General features: G+C 41.8%; 1 protein-coding gene and 1 long non-coding RNA gene across 8 annotated transcripts; one reads left to right on the top strand and one right to left on the bottom strand.

Annotated features, from left to right (window-relative positions):
• LOC110394811 lies at positions 207–17,340 on the bottom strand. 7 transcript variants are annotated; one of them, XR_002435919.1, is made up of 6 exons: positions 16,434–17,340; positions 13,896–14,030; positions 13,322–13,402; positions 8,541–11,117; positions 7,553–7,674; positions 207–376 (listed from the first exon to the last, which is right to left on the bottom strand). It is a non-coding gene; the product is annotated as an uncharacterized LOC110394811 (long non-coding RNA). The 7 variants fall into 7 exon arrangements; XR_002435931.1 differs by having other exon boundaries at positions 8,541–13,402; positions 13,975–14,030; XR_002435918.1 differs by having other exon boundaries at positions 8,541–13,402.
• YARS2 (tyrosyl-tRNA synthetase 2) lies at positions 17,534–24,372 on the top strand. The gene is made up of 5 exons (XM_021388831.1): positions 17,534–18,695; positions 19,685–19,852; positions 22,075–22,230; positions 22,569–22,739; positions 23,220–24,372. Exons 1-5 carry the CDS (start codon positions 17,680–17,682, stop codon positions 23,377–23,379), a joined length of 1,671 nt encoding a protein of 556 aa, XP_021244506.1. The 5' UTR covers positions 17,534–17,679; the 3' UTR covers positions 23,380–24,372.

Below are 26,293 nucleotides of genomic sequence, written 5' to 3' on the forward strand. Positions count from 1 at the left end.
ATGGTTCTTGAACATCTCCATGGACGGTGACTCAACCACCTCCCTGGGCAGCCTGTGCCAGTGCCTCACCACTCTTTCTGAGAAGAAATTTTTCCTAATATCCAACCTGAACCGCCAGTGGGACAACTTGAGGCCATTGCTTCCAATCCTGTCACTGTTACCTGGGAGAAGAGGCTGACCCCCACCTCACCACAACCTCCCTTCAGGCAGTTCTAGAGAGCAATAAGGTCTCCCCTGAGCCTCCTCTTCTCCAGAGTGAACAATCCCAGCTCCCTCAGTCACTCCTCATAAGGCCTGTGCTCCAGACTCCTCACAGCTTCGCTGCCATTCTCTGGGCATGCTCCAGGGCCTCAGTGTCCTTTTTGTAGTTAGGGGCCTAAAAGAGAACATAGTACTTGAGGTAAAAGTCAAAGCAGAATGACATCTTCTGCTATTAGATAAATGCAAACTATGCTTTAGTGGGATTTATTTTTTTAAGGTTGGTTAAAGCCTATCCTCTGACCTCACCAAAAGCTGATTCCCAGCTCAGCAAATGCAGAACACAGAGACTGAAGGAATGCAGGTAGAATTACACTCATAAAAAAATACCAAGCTAAAATCCTTGGAATGGTCCTTCAAGATGTTAGAGATTCCAGGAAGACTTCCCAGGTTGTGCCTAGCAAAAGAGCAAAAGAGCAAAAGAGCAAAAGCATTTCAGTAAAAGCAAGGAGTGCTCTGTGACTGCCTCCAGAAGCTTCCTTCTCTCTGCCTTTATCATATCCTGCCCACACTAATGAGCACCAAAATACGGGAAAGAAAAAGGTATTTGCTATGGGAAGCAGTACAACAGAAGTGCTCATTCACAGAGAAGAATTCACAGGACAGAAACAAATGACTTCTTCTGGAAGTACATGGTGTATAGTCTCTGCAGCACTGTACTTCAAGGCTATCAGTCACATTCTGTTCCTCTCTTCTTCATTTAAATTCTCCCTTTCCAAGCATACCTGTTACTCTATACAATCATTCTTATGAGGATCATGCCCCAAAACAATGGGCTAAAAGTATGAAACTATCTTCTTCATTTGACACTACAAAAAAAATGTGGATAGAAATACTACCTGAATATCTTTTGCTGTGACAGCAAGCCTCATTAGCCTTCTGTTCATAGAGCCAAGTACGTGGTCTCTGAGCAATGTCTGGCATTGGGGTTTATGTCTGATACCTCACCCATGGGCTGGCAAGTACAGTAGGGGAAAGCTGTATGGGAAAGGCAGCAGGCACACAGCTCCTCAAACACCAAGTCCCAGAGCTCGCTTTTAAAGCTTCTTCTGTCTGAAGGCTGTACAGTGTGCCAACAAGAGAGCTGACATATGCATGCAAACAACCTCCAGAAACAGAAGGGGCTTGAAAGATCACACGTTCTCCCAGAAGAAAGCGTCTGCTGTCAGCTTTGAAGGCAAAGTTTGTTTATCAGCTGGCTGAGCAGGCGTTTACAGATAGGGTTGGAGATACAGCACAGCCCAGGTGCCTCTCAGAAGTACATACCTCCCAGACACAAGTCCCTGCTCATGCTCATTGTCAAACTCAGCGGTCAGTGCTAAGCAAAGCCAGATGCTTATTCAAGCTGTAGGAACTGTGAAACCTGAATTCTGAGAGGGCAGGGAACATGAGCATAAGGTGCTGAGCAGAGCTGGGCCATCTGCAGGTCTGTAGAAATGGTGGTGTGGGCTCTGAGGAATGTGGCAGTCGCAGCAGATGTGCCCCCAGCAGCTCAGAGAGCCCCAGCCCCGGCTCACACAGTTTCACCAATCCACCCAAGAGATGCTCACTTCTCAAAAGCTATTGAATTTTTCAAGGCGGTTCATGGTGTTCCTCTCCTTTATATCGCTACCTACTTACTAAGCCACAGATCTGTGTGTTTGAAAGATTTATGAGTTAGCACATCGACTTCACACTACATTACCTGATTGAAAATAAGATTTCCCATAATGTACTTAGAGGAAAACTGGTGCTATGCCAACAGAAGATAGCAGCAGGCTGTTATTCCTTAGGTGTGAAATAACTAAATGCACATCCATAATAACTTCCCGTGTCCAAATAAATACTTTGGTGAATATAATGATGTAAAACACCTCCAAACACACACTTTGTTTCTTATGCTATGCGTTGTTTAAGTCTATCTTATTTGAATGAGGGAAGAGAAAAATAGAGAAAAACCAACAACTTCTGTAAAGCTGACGCTTGGACTTCCATTGAAAGAAGTAATGCTGAACTAGAAAATGTCTTAAAATACTTTCTCCATTACAGCGTGAGTCCTTGGAACTCTGTGCAGAGAATAGTAGAGACATTATCACTTTCTGTAAGCCTGCAAATGACACTTTCAATTACAAGAAAGTGTGGAAATCGTAGAATCATTAAGGTTGGAAACGACCTCTGAGATCAAGGAGTCCAACCATCCACCTACCACCAATACTGCCCACTAAACCGTGTCCCTTATTACAATATCTGCATGTTTCTTGAATACCTCCAGGGACAGTGACTCAACTGCCATCCTGGGTAGCACATTCCAGAGCCTGACCATGAAGTATTTCCAGCTGGCACCACTTTTGACTCACTGATAATGTAGGGAAAAAAGCACATGCTGAGAAGTGACCCAAACACCTGGATGGCTGAAGCAGAACTGAAGCAGTGAAGAAATCAGCTCCAGGAGGCAATTCACAAGCACAGGGCTCCCAGGTCCTTTGGGGCTCAGGAAAGCCAGGAGGTGAGGCTGGGAGAGGAGCATGGTGAGACAGCAGCATCTCCCCAGCACATCCCCTTTCTTGAGATATTTTGCTTTTCACAGCAGCTGAGTTCCTGGAACATCTCTTGTGGACTACCAAGCCACCGAAATACACTGTTGTTACTAACAATAAATAGTGTCATAAAAGGCATGAACTGTTGAGCCAGAACGTCAACTTTGTCTTCCTTAGCTCTTATATGCAGTCATGCAGCTGTGGGGCAGATATCCCATACCAGCAAACAAACAGTCCTTCCATAGTAACGCTGCAAATATATTTACTTAACTAATACTGGTAAGCCTAACCTGCATGAGCACTACAAATATGAGCACAATTTAATATATTGAGCTCTTGGATTGCCACCTCGTGGCTAAAGAACGTATAACTTCACTTTGGTGTGAGAAGGAGAGGTGAAAAGGACCTCATACTGCACAGAGATCTGATAAGTGCCAGCATAAGTCTAAGCAGCATTTTAAATTGTAGTTATACTTAACAATGATATTTCTCAATTGAATGAGACTCTTCTCCACATGAAAGATATACATCAAATATTAAATAAAAATGTAAGTGTGAAGTGAGAATGGAAATTACCACCACTGCTGTGACGTGCTGGCTTTTCTTCTGGTTAACTCCTGTAATACTTTCCAAAGCTTCTGAGCAATGTGCAATTCAGTTGAGACAGATGATTGTGTTTTATGGGAAATTTGACCTTCTTTTGGGAACTAGATCCCACAGTGCTGTGGTGGCCGAATTTGACTATGCTCATCTCTGCTTGAGAGCAAGGAAAGGCAAAGGCTCCATGGGTGCCATACAGAATGAGGAGGAAAACACAAGAAGAGGGGTGCACTTGACAGTCAGTGACATCAGTTATTGACCCGTGCACCACATGGGCACACACCAATCTCCAAAGAAGCCTTCATATTAGTATTTTATATTTACTTCGATTTCATTTAGCAGTTCAATGGACTCTCCAAGAAATTTCCATCACACCACTAGGGCGCTTGTATACATGAGCTGACAAGCACTGGGAACCTCAGCTTTCACATACAACTTCACAGTATTGCTGGTACTCCTTTCCATCAGTGTCAGCACCATCCATCATCAGACAGATGGGATAAAGGATTTGTGCTGGAACAAATCAATTGGAAAAATAAAATCCTAATTCTCACTATTAGCTCTTGATAGTTCTTACACTAATCTGCATTATCTGCCCAAGTACTTTGCCATGAAAACAATTATCTGTTCATCCTATTTATCACAAGAAAGGCTAAACTTTTACAATCAATTCTACCCTTTTTTGTGCAATTGCTCATAAAATGCCTGCAAAGATCGTTTTCTTAGAAGGCTAATATAAATGGCTTTACACTTTATGGGAATATCACAGAAAGACTGATGATTTACACTAAAAAGGCTCAGAACTTTGATGAACTCTAACTGTACCCTTATCTCTACTCAGGCTCAGTCTGTCTTAAAACAGGACTGTCTTGAACATTCCCTACTTGTTACATTACTGGCATGCCATAATACAGTCAAGAGACATTCTCCCGGGCTTTGCCGTATTCTTTTAAGCGAATAAGTCTTAGAACAAGTAGTTTGACAGTTCCTGTGTGGTGAGTGGTGAAAAGGTCACCAAAGATCTTTCTCTAATGCTGCAAACAAATATTTTGTTAGCAATCAATACCAACTTGTAAGTGTCAAGGAGAAAGGAAAAAAATACACTATCTGCATATAGACACTGCGCAATTATTTAAATTTCAATGTCATTAATTTTCTAAACTATACATTATACGCATACACATAAAAATATATGCAATTCTGTGATTAAAAAGGCTGGCATCTGACGTTTACAAGCATTGACTCTGATAGGAAAGCCTGACAGTGTTGGCTGGAAGAAGCCTCTTCAGAAGTGCAGCATTCTTTACAGATTTATCCTACACAAGTTTTTGTTCCATCTCTGCCAGAATGACAGGCATGCACTTAGCAGACGGGGACATAACTACAATGTGATTATGTTTATGATTGTTTTGTGGGTTTGTGCATGACCCAAGGGACGCAGCTCTGTGCTCTGACCCTGTGGCTAAAGACCTTCTGGGTTCCTGGAGATCGGTTTTTGAGTCACTGAAAAACCATGCCAAATCCACCTTGCCAATAGAGCCCACCACTCCTTCTGTGGTGGGGGCCGCTGCAAATGAATCTGTTGGGCTCTATTACAAAAACAGTGACCCTTTAGACCCTGGACCAGTGGGCCTGAAGAAGGAACCAGACTTGTATGCCCCCCTCCCCCGGACGTAAACACATACGAGATGCTTGGCTCATACACATGACCAAGGGGTTGTTGCATGGGTATAAAGGGCTGTGAGCACATACAATAAAGGTCTTCATCCTGCACTATGAAGTCTGTGCACAATTGCTTATGGAGTCTGGAGAGACTATGGATTTACAATACTATCAGGCTGTTTTACATACAGTATTTAGCTGTGTGAAGTTCTTCTTACAGGATGCCTGTAGCATGGCTTTGTCATACTGTATGGTGAGCTGAACGTCCTTGGGAAATTCTTACAGCCCCTATGGTACATGCGTGCTTGCACACACATAAACTATTTCCATACTATCCCTTACCAAAATACTTTTTCTGCTGCTGCTTTCTCAGCTTCCAGACCGAGCAGAAAGCCCACATATATTTCCAAATCTGATAACAGAAGGCAAGGGTGAAACTGAAGAAAGAGGCTTGCCATCTCCAAAGAGAACACAAACATATGATACATTGAAAAGCGCAAACAATTTCATTTTTTGGAGGTGACAAAATCTTCAATTTAATCCCATTAAAAACGCTTTAGTGTCCTCTATAGAGGTTGCGCAAAAGAAATGATTGCTGAAAGACACCAAGCCACAAATAACAGCATTCTCATAATGACATTTTAAAGATAAAGAAGGTTTACATAGATTATTCTGGATTTAGGGTCACCCTAGAGAATCCCAGTATTGGTGTTACAGTTGCCGGCATCTAAAAGCAAGGACAAAAGCAGTTGTCAGCACCACAGCCTGCAAAACCCTGTCTCAGAACTAAATGATATAAATGATTGAGCCTGTAAAAATATGAAAGCATGTTCCACATTAACTGGTCTAGTTTCAAGGACTGGCAAATCAAACTCAGTCCAAAATATTATCAACTCGGCACAAAACCAAACAAACAAGTTTTTAAAAATAGATATGTGCCTATCAGAGGGCACTTCTTAGAGGTACATGAAAAGCGAATGATTTCTCACCCTTGAGCCACAGGCTGAAGCAAACCCTATGCAGCATAGCATATGCAATTTGATGCAATCATTGTGTCTTTGCCACTTTCAAGTTAGTGTGAGCTGTCCCTGTTCCCCACAGCTGGCCCATTCCCCACAGCCTATGTAATCAGCGCACCCACGTCCTGGTCTCACACTTAGCCCACACCATGACCTCGCTCCATTTCATTTTCACCGCTCCTCCTCAGACATGGTCACATTTCAGAGCCATTCATAACTGTAGCTAAAAAAATATTATGATTTGTACTTTTCATATTTGCTATTATCTTATCTGGTTATCGTTACCCAAAGGATCATCCATTAATCCTCCAGCTTGCTGATAAAAAAAAAACAAAAACACACTAAGTGAGAAATGTATAGTATGCACCATTAAACAACATGACTTTCTAAAATAGCTTTCTGATTTCATATTTCTATTTTAGTATTATTTGATGGGCTTTTTTAAAAAATAAATAAAAAAGCAACTAGGATGTACATTAATCTTGTGCCAAAAAGCTCTGCAAAATCAAGCTTATTAAAAATAACTTGAGTTAATGAGCTACATTTTTATCAGGGAAAAACAACCCCACTAACAGTATCTGACACCAATAACGTCTTAGTTCCATAGAGGGTTCTGTGCACATATTATCCACACAGACAGCTCTTTACTGCAAGAGTCCATGAAAGCCAGTACTTATCCCAGTGCACTCCATTCATTAAATACAGTTCTGTTCATGTAGCCTCAAAGATTTGACACAATTTAAGGGCAGTGATATATAAACCCAAACTTAGATTTCCAGCAATAATTTTGTTTGACTACTTGAAACAGTATGTTTTCTACTGGAAAATAATGTCCTTAGATGATAAAGTTTTTGATAATGACTATAAATAAAGTCCTTACCACAATCTCAGAAGTCTGAGCTGTCAGTGCCAGGATGTTTAGATGGTGATACAGAAAAGCATGTAGACCCTGGATTTCTAGGGAGCTGTACATGTCTTTAGCAGAGCACAAGCTATGTAGATGGGGTATATGTCTTCCCAAAGAGAGAAGAACGGTTGTTGGTAACGTTAACCCTGTGGTAGTGGACAAAAGAGCAGAGCCTGCTCTGGAGGTCTTCCATTTGTTTGAAATTGTACATCATACGGCCAAGGGGAGAAATGAAGCTCCATTTAAAGTCTGTGTGCTTTGGTGTGCTATCCCAGGACCTTCCCTATCTGCTGAAGATGAAGAATGGCTTGTAAGCACTACCCATCATCCTATCCTCTTCCCTTTCACCACGGGAGCAACTACCTTTCCCATGTATACTCCTGTGAGAAGTAGTTTCCTTGGCAGTCAACTCCGCAGTGCAAACAAGCTCAGAAGTGGCACACATGACCCAGCCTGAAAGAGTGAAGAGAGTGCAAATGTCCCCCAAGGGAAAGTGCACAGTTTTAGGGAGACATCCTCAGAGAGAGGACAAAGGAACAGCAAGCTTTGAACATAGCACATAGCTTTTAGCCATATCCAATATCACCTACATTTCCATCTTTCTTCGGCAGAACGACTTTTGCTGTCTCCTTTGAGTCAACCAGTTTCATACAGTCACTGCAAGGCTTACGTGGGGTGACAAAGTTCAGCGCTACTCAGGTCTCTCACAGAACTGAAAAAATGCAAAATCATCATAGTTACAAATGAGCTGTGTGCGTTGGGAGAGAATTAGTTCTCTTGGAATGTAGAGGGGATTCTTCTCTCTTTTGTCTTCCATCACCAGCTGAGATGGGAGAGTAAGTGATTGAAAGCCAATGACAAGTGAATACTTACAATATGTACCATGAGCTTGCCAGCTCAGGAGATGGATCTGCTTACTGTTTGTGTACTCACAGCTCCATAAAGAGAAATACTCTTATTAATGTAATGTATTCAGGGATCAGTTCAGCATCAAACCATAATCACCTGAATATGGGAGTAGGTGACAGTTCCCATGTTCAGTCAAGAGGAGCAATCAATTAAGAATATAAACACAGACATTTGCGACAGCAGTCAGCACGTAGAGGAATCTCCCCCAGGTAGGAAACCACATGAAACTCACTCTGTGTGTATCAAATAGTCTAAGTTTATCACCCAGCCTGGACGCCCTGCATTTGTAATGGCTCCATAACAACAGAGCCCACACAGAAGCCATAGCTCTGTGCTGGCTACTCCTGCCTCCAGCACACATGAAGACCCCTGCCCATGACTGCATGTGGAAACTGGGTTTACATGAGTTTAAAGACAGCGGACTAGCAGGAAGCTCTGGAACACTGCCACATAAGTTTGCTCGGTGCATTAGAATGTAAGAACACGCTGACCCAGATCTCTGACAAAAAACTGCCCCCAGTGCCTTAGGAGACTAAATTTGCTTCCATTCTATGAAACATCACTTCTTTCTGGGCACTGGAAATTCCCATGTTAGATGAGCCAGAGTGAGAAACCCAGCACCAAGACTTTCTTTGTTTAAATTTCTTTAAATATTTAATGAGTTCCTACCTCATAATAATTGCATTAGCTTCTGCACATACAATTGCACATCGGTCTAAGTCAACCTCTGCCTTCTTGGAAAACAAACTATTTGTTTCCCCTTTTGGATATCCACCATAGCCCAGGGCAACCTATGGACAGAAACAAAAAGGGAATTTTCTTCTGGTAGCTTCAGTTATTTACAGTCTAATCTAACTCCAACAAGCTGTTAAATCTTCAGTGAGAGCTCCTGTGTGATTTTAAATGTTTACTGATGTTTGGGAACACTTATGCAGATCTCCATCTCAAAATGACTGATTGTGGATCCTAATCATTCATCAGTATGATATGTGAAGTTTCAGAAAATGATGAAGTCTTTTTTGCCCACAAGTATAATTTGTCTTTGTTTTCAGAAATATAAGTTCCTTTGAATGTGAAAAATAATGCTTATAAAGAATTATCACAGGAAAAGTTGATTATTAAAAATGAATCATACACAAGGAGGCTGATAAACACAGAGTAATTGAAAAGGTATAAAAAATGTTTGCTATATTTTCTTAGTTGAGTCACTATTCTCAGTTCATTTTGGAAACACGCAAAATAAAAATAAGCTTGAAATTTTAACAGTCATAGTAATAACATCATGTAATAACATTGGCTTGTTACTTAGGATTTTAGCAGATGTGGCACTTCACCTCTTCTAACTGCTGAGAAAATATTAAATAATCCATCATCTTAATGTTCTGGAACACAGGTCAGGAATACAAACTTTTTCTTTTCCTTTTTCTTTTTTTTCCAGAAAATTCTTTTATACTTCTGTAACTTTACCAGCTTGTTTCTGAAGACAGTAAACATGAACAACTACTGATATAATGAAAACCAGCTTGCTCATTTATATGCATAAACGCAAGCCTAATAAACTTAAAAGTGTATTTCTCACAGCTATACATGGTCTTTTAAAAACATTTCTGTACCTGATAACTTATTCCATAACAATCTTCCAAGTACTACTTTAATGTGACAATAGATCATGACTACACTTTTTTATGGGGAGAGAATCAATAAATGCAAGTTGTGATCCTGAGCAGTATCTCTTCATATTTAAAAAACATGAGTAGTTCTTAGGCCATATGAACTTTTACATAAAATGTTGTCTTTCTCGTAAATCACAGTCCCTACTCCATTACTGTTGTCTAGAAGAAACAGTCAAAAAATCATAGTTACAAATTCATACAACACAATGATATTACAACAAACCTGCAGGTCAAAAGGTCTGATGTTTTCAGCCATGACTGCTGGTGCAAAGAGATGCAAAAATCACCTGCTGGGACTGAGCTGTTCTTTACTCAACTGCCCTCCAGAAATTATCAAACCAAGCAACTGCTAACAAACAAAAAGGCTCAGCAGGTGTTAGGCTGATCAAAATATTTACTTCAGTCCTTGTAGTTTTCTGCCTTCTGTAGTCCATTTTTTGATTGCACTATCTAGAGGTCTTGCATGGAAGTACCAAAATCACTGACCTTCCCCACTGCTGAGTCTACCATGCTTTCCACTGCTGCAGCTCAAAAAGAGTTTAAAAATTGCTTTCTGCACCTGAACAGGACCTTCCTCAAGGCACAGGCACGCTGAATGAAACATATGCCCCAGGATCATTCCCTCCACCTCCACTCGCACAAAAAGGAAAAGGAAAGGAAAACTAGAAACTAGAGAAATACTTACTTTTTTTTAATAGCTATTTCCTTAGATCCTATTGGCCCAAGTAAAAGCAAAGCTTTTTTCAGATACCAACTTTGTGGGTGGAAAGAGATCAAGTTCTTTCCATGTGAGCAGGTTCTGCTTGCAGGCAGAGGTTTCACCTGCAGCTTCTTTACAGAGACCCCTCAGCATCTTCTGGCAATCCATGGGAGCTGGTGAGGGCACGATGCTGATGGGTCTACCTCAGTAATGGCTGGGAGACTGCAGCCAGCCCAGATGGATGGTTCACCCACGTAAGCCCATTTGTGAGGTCCCTGCAGATGAAGACAGGGAGCAGGTTGTGAAATTAATGGATTGAAGAATTAGTTGCAGCCCCGGGACTGATGTGGCAGGAGGAGCTCGCTCCTCACAAAAGCAGTGGGAAAGCAGCTCAGAGGTCTCTTGGGACTCTTGAGGCAGAAGAAGGTAGAAACTGACTCCAGGTCTAGCGTGGTTCTGTGGTGCTGTATTAGTTCAATTAATCAAATAAATCAAGCTTTGAAAAACACGTAGCTAACAAAACCATGTGCCGTAACATAACGCTGCAGGGACCTGAAGGAACTCAAAGCCCAGAAGGTTGGTCCAGGGTTCCCAACTTCTGCAGAAGCAGGAGGACACTGTCCTCAGGAGGACTCCTGTTGGCAGAGCGGCCTCTTGAGAATGGCTCTGCTCCTTCCTATAAACATTGAAGGAACAGTGCTTCTTCGTTTTCACAAATCTTTAATGCAAAAACAGGAAATCTTGCCAAAATAAACTATGTTAGAACTGGCTGCAACATTTGATACCACAGATAAACTGGCTCCAACCAAAGCATCCTGCAATTGGCCTCAGGAGGCCCAATTTGTACTATCAGCCTTCTTCAGGTAACGAGTACTGTAAGATACAATGATACAACATGAATTAATTTTATAAGATAGGAAATACCACTGCGATACTAAAACTGGCTACATATACAGACATTTGTGAATTAGCTGACAGAATGCAATGCAATCAAAGTTTTCTTCAGTATATCACATCTCCAGGAATACAGTAACATCTGTGTAGGATTTTTCTACACTGTTTAAATTACTGAGCTAAATTTACGAATATTAATTACTTACTACTTCTGGATGCTAATAAATTGCAGAGCTGTAACACGTGGGTGTATTTAGGATTATTATTTCCAGAGTATTCCTCCTTGTTTTCTAAGATTATTATTTTTTCATCTTTGCAACTTGCCAGAGATTTAAAACAATTCATTGCTGTGGTAAGATTTTCTTTATATTTTGAGCTACATTTCTTGTGTCTCAAAATATTCTAAAATATCCTCAGTAATTTTCCCAACAAATATAGATGACATTTGGATTTGATCACCATCAGAAGACAGTCTTCTATTTGAATTAAGTATCTGCATCTTTCTTTCTTTGCATATGGTTGGAACAAATATCACTGCAACAACACAGCTTTCTGTAAGGATGGTTTTAATGGGTTTCATCAGATAGTTATTTGTGGGTTTTTCTTCCATATTAATTTCAAAAGTTAGCCAGTAATTTACTTGGGACACTTGTGCTGAATAAAGAAAAAAATATATGTGGGATTAGTATTAAGTGTGAAATATACTAGTGGCCATTTTTTTCCCACTAATAAATGTAAAGTGATGTGGAATACACTGAACCAAACTGCACTTTTCCCCTCATTAGTCTCACTCTCTGTAAGCTTATAAAATGACACTAAGCATGAATAGTTTACCAGACTGTGAGTATTACACATGAATAATTTTAGCCTAGTAGATATTTCAGCTCTAATACGGACCTTGAAATAGCAATGCTGCACAAATACTGCAAGGCATTCAGGACATGTATACTTCACAGCCTTTGTAGGCATTAGGAAACCTTAACAGTGCTTTTGGGACAGCATGAAGTTCCTCTGTTGAGCAGTCCACTGCAATAATCGCTTTTGGCTTGCTCATTTCACAGATGGTAATTCCAGTTCTGAGACATTGCATACACATATACAAATGGGTGTATAACCATTCATTGAAGGTGAGTCCATCAAGATTATACATACTTAAAGTAACATCACTGCTGGGGAGCAAATATCATCAGCCAAAGGATCCCACAGAAAAAGAATGGCATTTGTTGGAAATCCCTCAGAATCCCTCTATCCCAATAGAATCAATCTAGAATTACACTGATTCCTGTGGATTTTCAGTCACAGTTCAGATATGCCTACAGCATATAATTCAGTTGCTGTATTCTACATCAACAATTCAAATATTTTGACTGGAGTCCAGAAAGGGATAAGAGATAGATCTCTGGAAAGCCCCTGAGTTTGTTAAGTGCTGAAAAAAGAGGGAGATTAATACCCTGACAGTTGGTCTACTACAGACTAGCAAAACAGGAGAAAGAAGTAACAAGGTGTAGATTCAAACAACCGCCAACATTAGTCAAAGGATAATCACAGCAGGAAGCAAACATTTATGGAACTTCCAAACCTCAAATAGTTTTAATTTATAACAAGAACTATTAGAATCTATGTACGCAATTGTTTAAAATCCCAGCTGTGGGACCGTGGCCACAACAGACCCACAATGGGACAGGATCACCCCTGAGGGACTGCAACCCACGGACAATCCATGCTGGGACAGGGCCAGTAGGAAGCACATAGGAGCAGAGGGAAACTGGAAGAAGCACAGAGGAGCAACAGACAAACCATTAGGCACACAGCACCAACCTCCTGAACCACCTGTCACCTCTTTGAAGGAGTTGGGATAAACAGAGAGCAACCGCTGGATGTTGCTCAGAGGCTCAGGAGGTGGGAGGACAGGTGTTTGGCTTATGTGGAAACTGGATAAAATGGAGGAAAGATGCTTACTGCAGTGTTTTACTCCTTATATATTTTCACCAGTGGTTGTACTTTTTAGGGGGAGTGGGAGGGTCCCCTCAATATAGAGATTAGAAATTTGCATTTATTGGCAATAAAAATACAATTAAGTAAAATTCCTCAAGTTAAGATTATTTTGACAAAAATATCAAATCAGTGTTTTTTAAGTGGAGATGCTATTTGATATTATGAATTTATTAACTTTGCTAACTCACAGCTTTCTGTGATTCATTTTGTGACGGTTCCATGTGTAGAGCTAAGATGCACACCTTTCTTCAGGAGAAGAACCAAAGGACCTGAGGAAAGAAATAATATAAATAAAAGTTAATCAAACAGTCTTGGAGAAACAGTAGCTAATGTCATAAAATTAGTAAATAATTACTGGTAATGAGATAGACAGAATAGTTATCTAGCTTTCCTAAGTGAAAACAAGGGTAAAAAAAGGTTATGTCCATGCACTGATACAGAAAGCTGTATCATCCCATCAGGTTAGTTTTGCTGCTGCTACTCTTAATCTTGCTTAGTCTATCCTTACATGACCTTTAACTACTATTTATTTTCCATCTCTACCTAAGAAACCATTGTTAGAACAACATTATACGTGTTTTAAAAGTCATAACAACAATTTCACTATCATTCTTATAACAAGTAAATGAGGACCAAGGTTGAAATATCTTGTAAAATTAAAGTTAAGACAGGCATACTGACAGAGATATGCCAGAAGATCGTGTATCAGCTATCTGTACTGCCTAAAATCAATCTCACTACTTTCAGGAAAATTTCACTTACTTGCCATGCAAGGAAACAAACAAAATTAGGAAAACCAAATACTGTAATGATTAGTGAAAGTATATTAAATTTATTTCACTTTTCCTTCATCATCGCTTTCTTCTGTTCCTTCATTGTCTTTTGAATCACTGGAAGCTGGAAGACAAAAAACAAGAAGGTCTGATTAGAGTTATCACACAGATTACATGAAGTGTAGTAGTATTTCAGCTCTTCTCCCCTCATTATCAACAGTCAGACTATCCACTATGAGTCAGGTTTCTCAGAAGCCAAGCTTGGTTTAGGATGATATTTGACAACCATGATGCTAAGTTCAAGTTCTAATACTTTATTCAGAAAGTATATGAAAATGAGTAAGAACTGCCTGGATGAACAACAATTACCTGAATTTTGCACAAAAATAAATTCAGTTCCCAAACAAATCCATATTGCTTTTCTCATGCATAGAGCGGCCAATACCTACTCTTTCTCCTCTCTCTTTGCTTTCACATTATGGAGTGATTTCTTTAAACTAAAAATATACACTGTTCTCCTCCATTTTAAAATATCCTGTCCCTTACTCAACTTCAGTTACATTCTTTTCCCCAGCTAGCTTGTCCATTTTATCTTCTCCATGAAGATAGGGCCAGAAACTTCTCTGGAATTTGTATCTTCTAATTTCTTTTCGCAATTCCTGATTTGATTTCAAAGCTCTATCCCCCTTCAGGAAGAGCAAGGAGGCTTCAGCTTATAAACCATTAAAGTTTCAAGATTTAGTTCAGTTTGGTTTTTTTTTGCTGAAACCAAGAAAACAGTATCTGAGATTTTGTGTATTCTCAAAATATTATCTTAAAAACATCTGTTATTTTTTATTGTCTTTTTAATTTTTTAGGATAATATCAGTATTAATGACATTATTCTGTGGTAGGAGATTTGACTGCCTAAGTGGCATAACTTAGAACAACATACAGCCAGTGCAGGGGGAGAAGACTCAAGCCCAGTATCTCCAAGGATTTGGATACCTCCATTTAAGGCAAGAAGAAATTCACAGAAAAGACTTGAAATAGGAAAGGTATCATGAAAGATGTTGATTAGTCATTTGAGTAAAAATGAAACACCAATGATTAAGAGAGATAACAGAAATCAATAACCTGAGAAACTTGCTATACTATTCTTCCATCTTTTCAGCTATAACCAGTCATGGGATCTGACTACTTACAGACCTCAAAGCCAACTATTTTGTATAATTTTGTCTTCTCTGAATATTCAGCAGCACTGTTGCAAAGTAGAATCTACAGGACATAGAACTAGCATCTTGTATTGCCAACCCTCTTCTTTTCACCAGTAAGACTTCAGGAAAAAAAACAAATGTGTACCATGTCTGTTAAGTATACAGCTACCAACCTAGTGACATAAGGTAACTTCACAGCACTTTTTCTTAAATAGTTAGCACAAGTGTTACATGCTTGTGTCCAGGTGCACAATCCACCTTTTTTTGTTTTGCACTGTTTTCCACCAAATCTGCTCTCTTTTCCATCATGTCTCTCCCCAGCGTGATAGAATGGATTAATTCCATGTTTCACTAACCTGCAGGTCTGTTAGCAAGAAGTCTTCAAGGCAGTGACTTTTGAACAACAAAATGAATGCTTAAAATCATCTTCTTTCTTTCCTGTGCATCACAGAGTTCTATAAACTCTTTGTTTTCCCCTTAGTACCACCCTGGAACCACTCTGTCAATATGTGTGTGCCATGCAGAGGTCAGTTCGGCAAATCAGAGGTGACCGGAGCAACCAGAAACTGACCTGCCACTGCTACACACACAGAAATGCTCTTCTCCTGACTTAAAATGATAGATTAAAAGACAGATTTTTATTGGAATCATTATATTGCACTGTTCAAGCCTCTAATAAAACATCTTCTTCAGGCTGTGTTAACTCAGGGGGGATTGGGCAATCTAAATATCTCCTATTTTAGGATGTTTGTTCACTTCTGAAATACACAGTCTGACAATTCTTATCCATGTCGTCATCATACAGAGAAGGATTGTCCAAAATTGGAAGGGCTTGTTGTAAAATCTACGTAATATCTCACAAAATCATCAAAAGGGTTAATAAAATTTTTATACCATCTTGCTCTTCATGCCATTTAACTGCTGCTGACTTCCTACTACTACTCTGCTCTGTGAAAACATCAAGCCATACTAATCAGGATTCCCACTGTTTTTTCAGTGTCTTTTACAACTGAATTGCAATAGACACATCACTTTTCTAAAATGAAACATGAAGTAAAAGGAGGAATGGACAGTTCTGGAAAGTGCTAGAAGTGCTAGTTTTGTTGGTCTTGAAATTCGTTGAAGTGCCATGTGACTTGTGCAAGCTGCTCTCTTTGTGCTACCTTACCAACAGCATTGATTTATTTCAAGAATACAGTGGGAAAGAACAAGGAAGTTAACAGCCAAGTAGAATACATTCAAAGATGCTGAATCCAATTTCCTACTAAATCACCACAGAATCACAGAATTGTTGTGCTTGGAAGGGACCTCTGGAGATCATCTAGTCCTACCTCATGCTGAAGCAGGTTCCTTACAGTAGGTTATGTACGAAAGTGTCCAGGTGTGTCTTGAATATATCCAGAGGAGGAGACTCCACAGTTTATCCGGGCAGCCTCTTCCAGTGCTCTGTCACCCTCAAAGTGAAGAAGTATTTCCTCGTGTTCAGATGCAACTTCCTGTGTTTCCATTTTTGCCCATTGCCTCTTGTTCTCGTCACCACACACCACTGAAAAGAGCCTGGCCCCATCTACTTGACCCCCACCAATGAGATATTTATAAGCACTGATAAGATCCCCCCTCAGATGTCTCCTCCCCCAGCTGAACAGTCCCAGGGCTCTCCACCTTTCCTCATAAGGGAGACGCTCCAGGCCCTGAATCATCTTTGTGGCCCTCCACTGGGCTCTCTCTAGATTATTACTATCTTTTTTTAAACTGAGGAGTCCAGAACTGGACACAGCACTCCAGATGTGGCCTCACCAAAGCAGAGCAGAGGGATCACCTCCCTCAACCTGCTGGCCATGCTCTTTGTAACACACCCCATGATGCCACTGGCCTTCTGGGCCACAAGGGCACACTGCTGGCTTGTGGCCAACCTGTTGCCCACCAGGACACCCAGGTCCTTCTCTGTAGAGCTCTTTCCAGCAGGTTGTCCCCTAACCTGCATCGATGCATGCAGTTACTGCTCCTCAGGCATAGGACTCTACATCTGCTCTTGCTGAACCTCAATAGGTTCCTCTCTGCCGAAGCCTCCAGCCTGCCCAGGTCTCGCTGAATGGCAGCACAACATTCTGGTATGTCAACCACTTCTCCCAGCTTTGTATCATCAGCAAACTTGCTGAGAGGGGACTCCATCCCTTCATCCAGGTCACTGACGAAAGGATATTGAACAAGACCAGACCCAGCACCAATCCCTGGGGAACACCACTAGCTACAGGCCTCCAACCAGACTCTGCACCGCTGATGACAACTCTCTGAGCTCTGCCAGTCAGCCAGTCTTCAACCCACCTCACCGTCCTCTCATCTATCCCACACTTCCTAAGCTTAAACCACAACAGTGTTTTCAGCAGGCTCTGATTTAGAAGCTTCACAAATTCTAGTGTGAGTTTTAAAGTTCAAACGTTGTAATCTTACTAATTCAGCCACCTGATATAAGTTCCACCAAACAAATTACTGAAAACTGAAGACTCGACTTCCAAGGTATTTTAGACTGAAAACATCTGAAATCCTAGCATTTGAGGATGGCAGGCTGGGAAAAAAATGAAGGATGAGCCAACGCATCGTTGTTTCTGTGTTCATTTTCTTCAATATCCTCTGAGACACAAGCACACTGTGCACAGATCTACAACAGTTCCAAGCGGGCTAAGGAAACCTCTGACTCGCACCAGGGCTGGGCTGCGCAGCACCGCGGCCGCCCCTCCGCGCCGGGCCCGCCCCCGGCTCCGCCCCTCCGCTGCGCAGCGTGCCCCGCACAAGATGGCGGCGCCCACGCTGTCGCGGCGCTGCGGCCGCGCGGCGGGGTTGTGGGGCGCCCTGCGGCGGGCTCGGCAGCCCGGAACGCGGCACGTCCACGAGCGACCGCAGCGGGCCCGCGGCCCCAAGGGGCTGCTGGCTGAGCAGAGCGAGCGCGGCCTCTTTCAGGAGGTGTTCCCGGCGCAGGGAGCGGACGAGCAGCTGGAGGCGCTGCTGGAGCCGGGCCGCCCGCCCGTCGCCGTCTACTGCGGCTTCGACCCGACGGCCGACTCGCTGCACGTCGGGCACCTGCCGGCCGTCATGGCGCTGCTGCACTTCCAGCGCGCCGGACACACCGTCCTGGCCGTGGTGGGCGGCGCCACGGCGCGGCTGGGCGACCCCAGCGGCCGCGAGCGCGCGCGGGAGCCGCTGGAAGCCGAGCGGGTGCGGGCCCACGCGCGGGGACTGCGCGAAGGGCTGGGGCGGCTGCTGGAGAACCACCGCGCGCTGTTCTGGGCGGCGGACGGAGGGCGGCCCCTGGGCCGGGCCGAGCTGCTGGACAACGCGTGGTGGCTGGGCCGCGAGCCGCTGCTCGACTTCCTGTGCGGCGCCGGCGGCCGCCTCCGCATGGGCACGCTGCTCAGCCGGCAGGGCTGCCAGGCGCGGCTGCGCAGCGCCGAGGGCATGAGCCTGGCCGAGTTCCTGTACCCCGCGCTGCAGGCGTACGACTTCCTGCACCTCCACCGGCACCACGGCTGCCGCGTGCAGCTGGGCGGCGCTGACCAGATGGGAAACATCATGTCCGGATACGAGCTCGTCACCAAGTACGTGGGGACGGGGGGCGGGGCTGCGAGGGCGATGGGCCGTGCTCGGGAACCTGCGAGGTACCCAGGTGGGCGGTAGGGCCGACGGCAGCCTGGCTTGGATCGGAAATAGCGCAGCAAGCGGGAGCGGGGGGGTGATCGGCCCTCTGTCCTCAGCACTGGTGGGGCTGCACCTCGAGTACCGTGTCCAGTTTTGAGTCCCTCTCTACAAGAAGGACAGTGAGGCCCTACAGTGTGTCCGGAGAAGGGCAATGAAACTGGGGGGGGGCGGTTCTGGAGCACAAGGCTTATGGGGAGCGGCTGAGGGAACAGGGGTTGCTCAGTCTGGACAAGAGGAGGCTCAGGGCAGACCTCATCACACTCTACACTTCCGTGAAAGGAGGTTGTGGTGAGCTGGGGGTCAGCCTCTTCTGCCAGGTAACAGTGACAGGATGAGAAGGAATGGCCTGAAGTTGCCCCAGAGGAGGTTCAGGTTGGATATTCGGAAACGTTTCTTCTCAGAAAGAGTGGTGATGCAGTGGCGCAGGCTGCCCAGGGAGGTGGTGGAGTCACCATCCCTGGAGGTGTTCAGGAACCGTGTGGACACTTGCACAGTTCAGAGATACATAGGTATCACCGTGAGTAGGTGGTGATGTTTGCCCTGAAGTGTGTGCTTGACTATCACAAAACACTCAGCACAGAAAAAAACACTACAGGTATCCTAACCCCACAGGCAGCCTTAGTTACTATTCAGAGCAGAAGACAGAAGGTACAGGTCGCATTAACTTGCTAGTGCTGCTGCTCACAAAGCTATTTTACATACTTAAACTTCGTTGCACAAAGAACTTAAAAATCTAAGTCCAGTTTTTTCTCCTAAAACACTCTTCTGAATTACTTTGCATGCTCACAGCTGCATAACTGCTTTACATAAAGGATAGTATCTTACAGGATGCCTGAGTTTTCTTAAAGATGACCAAAATGTGATTTTTCATCTTTTCTCATCCTCTCAGGATGACAGGAACAGATGTGTTTGGAATTACTGTGCCTCTTATTACCAGTACTACTGGAGATAAACTGGGAAAGACTGCTGGCAATGCAGTTTGGCTAAACAGAGATAAGACTTCTCCATTTGAGCTGTATCAGTTTTTTGTTAGGCAACAGGATGACATAGTTGAGAAGTAAGTAGTTTTTCTTCATCTTCCTTCTTGGCTTTGTTTATAAAACCAGATCCTAATGGTTCTCTGTAACTGTTGCATGCAGGTATGTGCAAGGCAAGTAGATAGCATCGCTTCCAACAGTTCCATGTAGATCTAGGCATTAATTATAACTATATGCTAGTTAAACAGGCGTGACTGAGCCATAGGTACATAGGATAGCAGAACCTGCTTCCCTCTGGCGTGTGCACCGCAAATTAGTTCATTTATGACGAAAAAAGTGTGGCACATTTCATTCTGCCCATGGGGTGAGTACATTTCGTATGATGCATGTTAATTTCAGTACTGTAACTTCATGATATAGATCATATACATGGATGTAGACCTGCTGGAGCAAGTCCAGAGAAGGGCCACAAAAGCGATCCATGGATTGGAACACCTCTCCTGTGAGGATAGGCTGAGAGAGCTGGGGCTGTTCAGCCTGGAGAAGAGAAGGCTGCGAGGTGACCTGGTAGTGGCGTTTCAGTATCCAAAGGGGAGCTACAGGAAAGAAGGGGACAGACTCTTCAGTAGGGTCTGTGGTGACAGAACAAGGGGAAATGGCTTCAAGCTCGGGGTGGGTAGATTTCAGTTAGATATAAGGAAAAAGTCTTTTACAGTGAGGGTGGTGAGGCACTGAAACAGGCTGTCCAGAGATGTGGTGGATGCCCCATCCCTAGAGACTTTCAAGGGGAGGCTGGGTCAGGCCCTGGGCAACCTGATCTAGCTGTGGTGTCCCTGTTCATTGCAGGGGAGTTGGACTAGATGGCCTTCAGAGGTCCCTTCCAACTCTGAGGATTCTGTGATATTAAAATCTCTCCCATAATAACCAATTTGATAGATATTAATGGATGTTAAATACCAGAAATTTTCAGCTAGTATGAAATACCCAGAAATGCCACATTCTGATCATAGGTTACTTAGCTTGTTACCAAGTTCAGCATCTAGAACTGCATCACATGAATAACTGTTTATCCTTAAGCAAATTAAAATGGTGTCTTGCGTGGAAGTCATTAGCACATTCATATTTGTGATTATTGACTATCTAGATCAGTGGTCTCCAAAACTTTTTGTTCATGCACTCCTATTAGTTTTAAAATTTAAAAACAATTTTTTAAGCTTGCACTCCCAATACATGTATGTATATGTATCTATATCTATGTAGTGGATCATCTTGCATAGTTTCTGGGGTGATTGCACCCCACTCGGGACACCACTGGCCTATATAGAGACACACATAGTAGACAGTTACACTGCAGCAGTAGCGCAATTAAAAAGGAGAGAAAACAATGCTGTTTGAAGTTCATGGCAGATGATATAAGTTTATCTACAAGGCAGAGGTTTTCAGGGTTCAATTCTAAGTCATTGTCGAAAGTAAAAAGAAAGGGAGAGGAGCAAAGCAGAACCAACAAAATTCACCTACCTGGTCAAATTGCTAATTGCTTGAGCCTTCTCAAAGCGAGTAGTAATCAGCACTCCAGGGTAGGGTTTAATAGTGAAACTGCAGTAAAAACATCTTGAGTAACTTGGCTTGATTTTGTATAGAGGTTCTGCATCCACAGCACTTTTCAGACTGAAAAAAGGTCTATGTGGATATTTAACATTGAAACGTTTCGTGCTTTCAGACTTTATAATCATGAAAGTACCTTTGTTAGTATGCTGCATTCCACACAACTGCATGTCCATTAAAATAATCCTCGTTGTAAAGAGTATGCTTGAGATATGTACCTTTAAAGTGTTGATTGTCCTGAATAATCTTCCTCTTGAGATACTCATTCATCAACATACGGCATACTTCTGTCTGGTGATCAGCATAGCAGCATTGCTTTGCATTAATGTATTGTGTAACTACTAAAGATATAAGTTAGAACCTCACGAGTAGACATGCAATTGCAGTAGATTCTGGAAAGTGCATTTCATTAGAAAAGTCAATTCCTGATTGCAGTACAAGCTTCGTAAAAGGTTTTGGCACTGTCTTATTTCTGTAGGCATTACCCTCAATAAAATAGTAAATAAAACATGAGTTATCATTCTAAGCTGAAGTATGTGGGCAAAAACGAAGAGTTGTTTGAAAGAATACCTGTAACATGGATTTCTTAAAGAAATAAGAATCATTTTAGTGTAGTTAATGACGTTTGAATGACAAAGACAGGAAATCTGCAATGATGGTTTTATAGACAAAAGAATTTCTTTTTCCCTGCTCGTAGATACCTGAAACTCTTCACCTTTCTTCCTCTTGAGGAGATTGACCACATCATGGAAATGCATGCCAAAGAGCCTGAAAAATGGGGCCCTCAGAAGCGACTTGCTGCAGAAGTAACTAAACTTGTTCATGGCAGAGAGGGGCTGGAATCTGCTAAGAGGTGAAGTTTGATTTATTGAGCAGTTTTCTTTCAGATTTATCCAATGATAGTTATGTATAGCTTTGCAGGGACTGTTGTAATGGAGTTAGCTGAGGCTTAGATATTAAGAGGTATATACAGTAATGCTGTAGGCTTAAGAGATACTTTAAGAATATTAAAATTGCAGGAGTGGAATCAAAAAAAACCACAAAAATTCAGAGTGGGAAGGTAGCTCCTAACTACCTCTGTTACTGTGAGGAGCATCAGAAGAAACTGGGGAGGGGAGTCTGTTTAGCTGAACTGCGCCTTGTCCAAAGATGAGACTAGAACCGTATTTTGCATGATCTTTGTTCTCACAGGTGTACCAAAGCCCTTTATCACAGCAGTGTGGAGGCACTGGAAGCTATGTCTGACCAGGAGCTACAGGAACTTTTTAGACAGGCTCCTTCTGCTGAATTGATACTTGAACCTGGAATGACTCTGCTTGACCTGTGTCGCAAAGCAAACGTCATTCAGCATGGACCTAGTGGGTATGTTATCACTCCCCCTCTTCTGTAATACCTCACCTAAATGGGTGGTAGTGGTGTGCTTTCAGAAGTGTTACAAAAAGTCAGAATAATCAAATCAGGTAGTAACACGTTAGTTACCTACATACCACTTTTAAGTAGGAGGGAGATGGGAGGCCTCATTGCATTTTGAAGAAAATCTGTAGGATAATGCACTGTCATGTACCATATCTCTAAAATATGCAGTTGAGGCAGAGATAGCAACTGTTTATCTTCCCTTATTCCTCTCAGGAGGAGTGGGAGCGCCAGAGGCTAAGGCTGACTTCAGTTATTCTTGACCTGGACTGAATTCGAAGTGCATGAGACTTAAGATGTATTCAGTTACGAATCAAACCAAAAAAACTTCTTAAATAACTCTTAACTGATCTGTCAATACTTTCCAGCAATAGATATCTTCCTCTTGCAATTACCCACTGTTTTTGTTGTTGATTTTTTTTTTTTAAGGTACCAGAAAATTACAGATGGTGGAGTTTCAGTAAATGGGATTCGTGTAACCAATCCCGAGACTGTTCTTATTCTTGGACAGCATATTCTCAAGAATGGAGTATCATTGCTCAGGATTGGAAAGAAAAATTACTACATCATAAAATGGCTGCAATTGTGACAAGAAGAATATCTCCCTAAAATGAGATAGATACCACTTCAACTCTGTTGCTTGAAGAATGTAATTGAAGACGTGTCTATACTGTGCTTTACTATGCAGCTCACAAACTGCCTAATAGCATAGTTTCCATTTTCAGAATATATCAACAGGGTTCAAATAAAGGCAGCTGAGATTCTAAACATGTATGATTTCATGTTTTAGTGCTGGAAGTGAATAAGTGAACCAGAAAGTCATAGAAATCCGTACCAGATTTTTTTTTTCCCCTATCTGCTGTATATCTGATTCCTTAAGGATAGATCACACTTCACGTAGGCCACAAATCGCAAATAGCAGGAAAAGCTGCACACTATATTATGGCAGTTACACCTACACTGGATTTTTTTAATAACTTTAGTGGAGTTATTATTTGTTACAGCTGGGCTTTTTCTTAACTTAGAACTTTTAACGTTACGGCAGTGCCTGTCAGCATCAGCTGTTACCTATGAAGAGTACACAGATTTACATGACATGCTCTCTCCACTAAGAAACAAGATACGGATCTAAAACACCAAAAAGGAGCGTTTGGAATTGCCTTGGAAACAGGTACTGCTGAAGTCCAGAACTGGAACACTGTCATATGCAACTCTTAGAAGTTATACCAATGAAGAGATTTTTCAAAGCACCATTCAAAAGGGTATGGACAAAAAGATGAAAAGATCCATTTCAAGGTGCCAAGATGGAGACTCTCTTGCAACTACTGTATTGTAGGAGGGAGGGGGAACGGTCACCAGATACGCTACAGAAAGATGAGCAAAGGGATACTTGCAACCTGTCCTTCTAACTGAGGTGGAACGCTGCTGTTGACTTTTGACTTCATCCTAACGCTGAAAATCAGGATAAGTAAGTGGGTAAGGACAAACAACCTACAATCAACAGTTCATTTTGTATTTTTTTTAACAGGTTTGGTTTAAAGCAAGCTGCAGAAGATTCACAATAAATAAGTGAAACAGTTAAGTCCTGATATTTAAGCTTCTTATTGGTTATGTATGTGAGCATACTGCATATGAGTTTCGCAGCTTTAATGTGGTAATACAGAGCAATATGCAAAAGCAGCACCTTTTCATTATAGAACAGAAAATCATCCTCATGCTTATGGCCTAGCTAACACTTGGGATCACAGCTTCCCGAATACATTTAAAGGCATTGGTGTTTTATTTTATTGTTCTAAAAAAAAAACACCTACACTGCTAGACCCTGCTACTGCTTACACACCTCAAATCAGTACAGTACCTTGCTCTCTTCAGACTTTTCTCTTCCTATGGTGGGGTTTGGGACTGCTCATGGAACATAGGTCCCACATTATTCACAGTCCTGCCACCTGAGGAACACAAAGCTATGTGTGGTTACCAAAAATATTAGCAGTAAAAGTCCATACTAGAATAACTCAGAACTGGTTAAGTTACTGCTCATTATAGTAACATAGCAGACTGGCTCAAACTTTTGTGTTGTTTTTTTGTTGGTTTTGTTTGCTTCTAAAGGGATCTTTCCTTCCCCAGTGTAAACAAGTGTGAAATCCCATGGATTTATAAAGTGATTGCTTTGGGCACTGGCTGCAGTGTTGTCTGCAAGGATTAGGTTAATCCTTACTCTTGGGGGAAATAAATGCTTTCCTAGTCTGTGAAACTGTATTGTCTTACAGTTTTACAGTTGCAGCAGCTGCAAGGGGAGGGAACCTAAATTCAGCTGTCTAGATAGTGGTATTTAATCATCAGCTCTTATGTTATTGGAATAAGTCATGGTATTTCAGCTGCTTTAAAGCCACCTAACACTTAAGAATCAAGAAATAACTACAAGAAATTCTAGCATTTCTCAAGGACCCCTATATTCTGTATCTTGAGGGGTGGGGTGGAAATGGTGGTTTTTTTTATTTTTACTTGATTAACTTGGTGGTGGTTTTATCTGCATTGTCAATCAAGATTTCAGTAATAACAGCTTACAGTGACTTGCTGCTTATATACCAGGGTTTATTTTTCAGATTAAACTGTAGTATGGTAGTACTTCACTACATGGAGATAATAGTGTTAGTTTCAGACTGAGATCCCACTTACTCGCTTAATGAGATATCCACATCCTATATATTATTATATTATTTTACTATCTTTAATATACAACAGTATATAACAATATTGTGTATGTTATATAGCTATATAAAGAAAAAAAGTACTTGAGTTATTCCTACCTTGAAAAGAAAGAAAAATAATCTAGATATCCTGTCAGTTCTCAAGATGAGTTTGTGTTGCTTGCTATTTTGCCTTAAGCTGCCGTAATGCTCAGAGCTATCATAAACATCTGAAGGAAAAAAGACAATTTTGACAGGAAAAGGGTAGAAGAATAGAGAGAGAAGCTAAGCAATTTCAAAAAATTTGCTTTCCTAGAAGATCATCCACTTTGTGTACTTTTGCATTTACCTTGCTCCTTACATGGCAGAAGCATTACAACAATACAGGAACATTCACCTGAGAACAAAATACACCAGTGCACACCCATATTAACCTCCCAATAAACGCAACAGATCCGAGTTAACAGCTACTTTCTGTTTGCAGACAAAACTCATAGGAGTCAAATAAGTCATATTTCTCATACCTAATCTCCTCCTGCCTTTTTCCCTTCTGTATCCACACAGTGCAGATCCACATATATCCTCAAATTTCAAATTTTTTTTTAAAGCATTAGCACCCACTTTCATCAAGTATTAAAAGGATTTTATTTATTTTTACAAATACAAAATTAAAAAAGTTAAACTCTTTGTATACAAGGTTTATAATGCGATCCATTAACTCTGAGAGCTTTATTCCGTGCTCCTTTCTAACCAGCTCCTAGCAATCCAAAGCCTTCCCTGATTCTTTCCACAAGGCAGATAGATGCAACCACTACA

Source organism: Numida meleagris, chromosome 1 (assembly GCF_002078875.1).
Source record: "Numida meleagris isolate 19003 breed g44 Domestic line chromosome 1, NumMel1.0, whole genome shotgun sequence".
Lineage (NCBI taxonomy): Eukaryota > Metazoa > Chordata > Aves > Galliformes > Numididae > Numida > Numida meleagris.

Excerpts from the sequence above, each read along its gene's own strand:
- YARS2 (XM_021388831.1), top strand. The coding sequence starts at position 17,680 with ATGAAGGATGAGCCAACGCATCGTTGTTTCTGTGTTCATTTTCTTCAA. Across the intron at positions 18,696-19,684 it reads GGATACGAGCTCGTCACCAA|GATGACAGGAACAGATGTGT; the intron begins GTACGTGGGGAC and ends TCATCCTCTCAG. Across the intron at positions 22,231-22,568 it reads GGGCTGGAATCTGCTAAGAG|GTGTACCAAAGCCCTTTATC; the intron begins GTGAAGTTTGAT and ends TTGTTCTCACAG.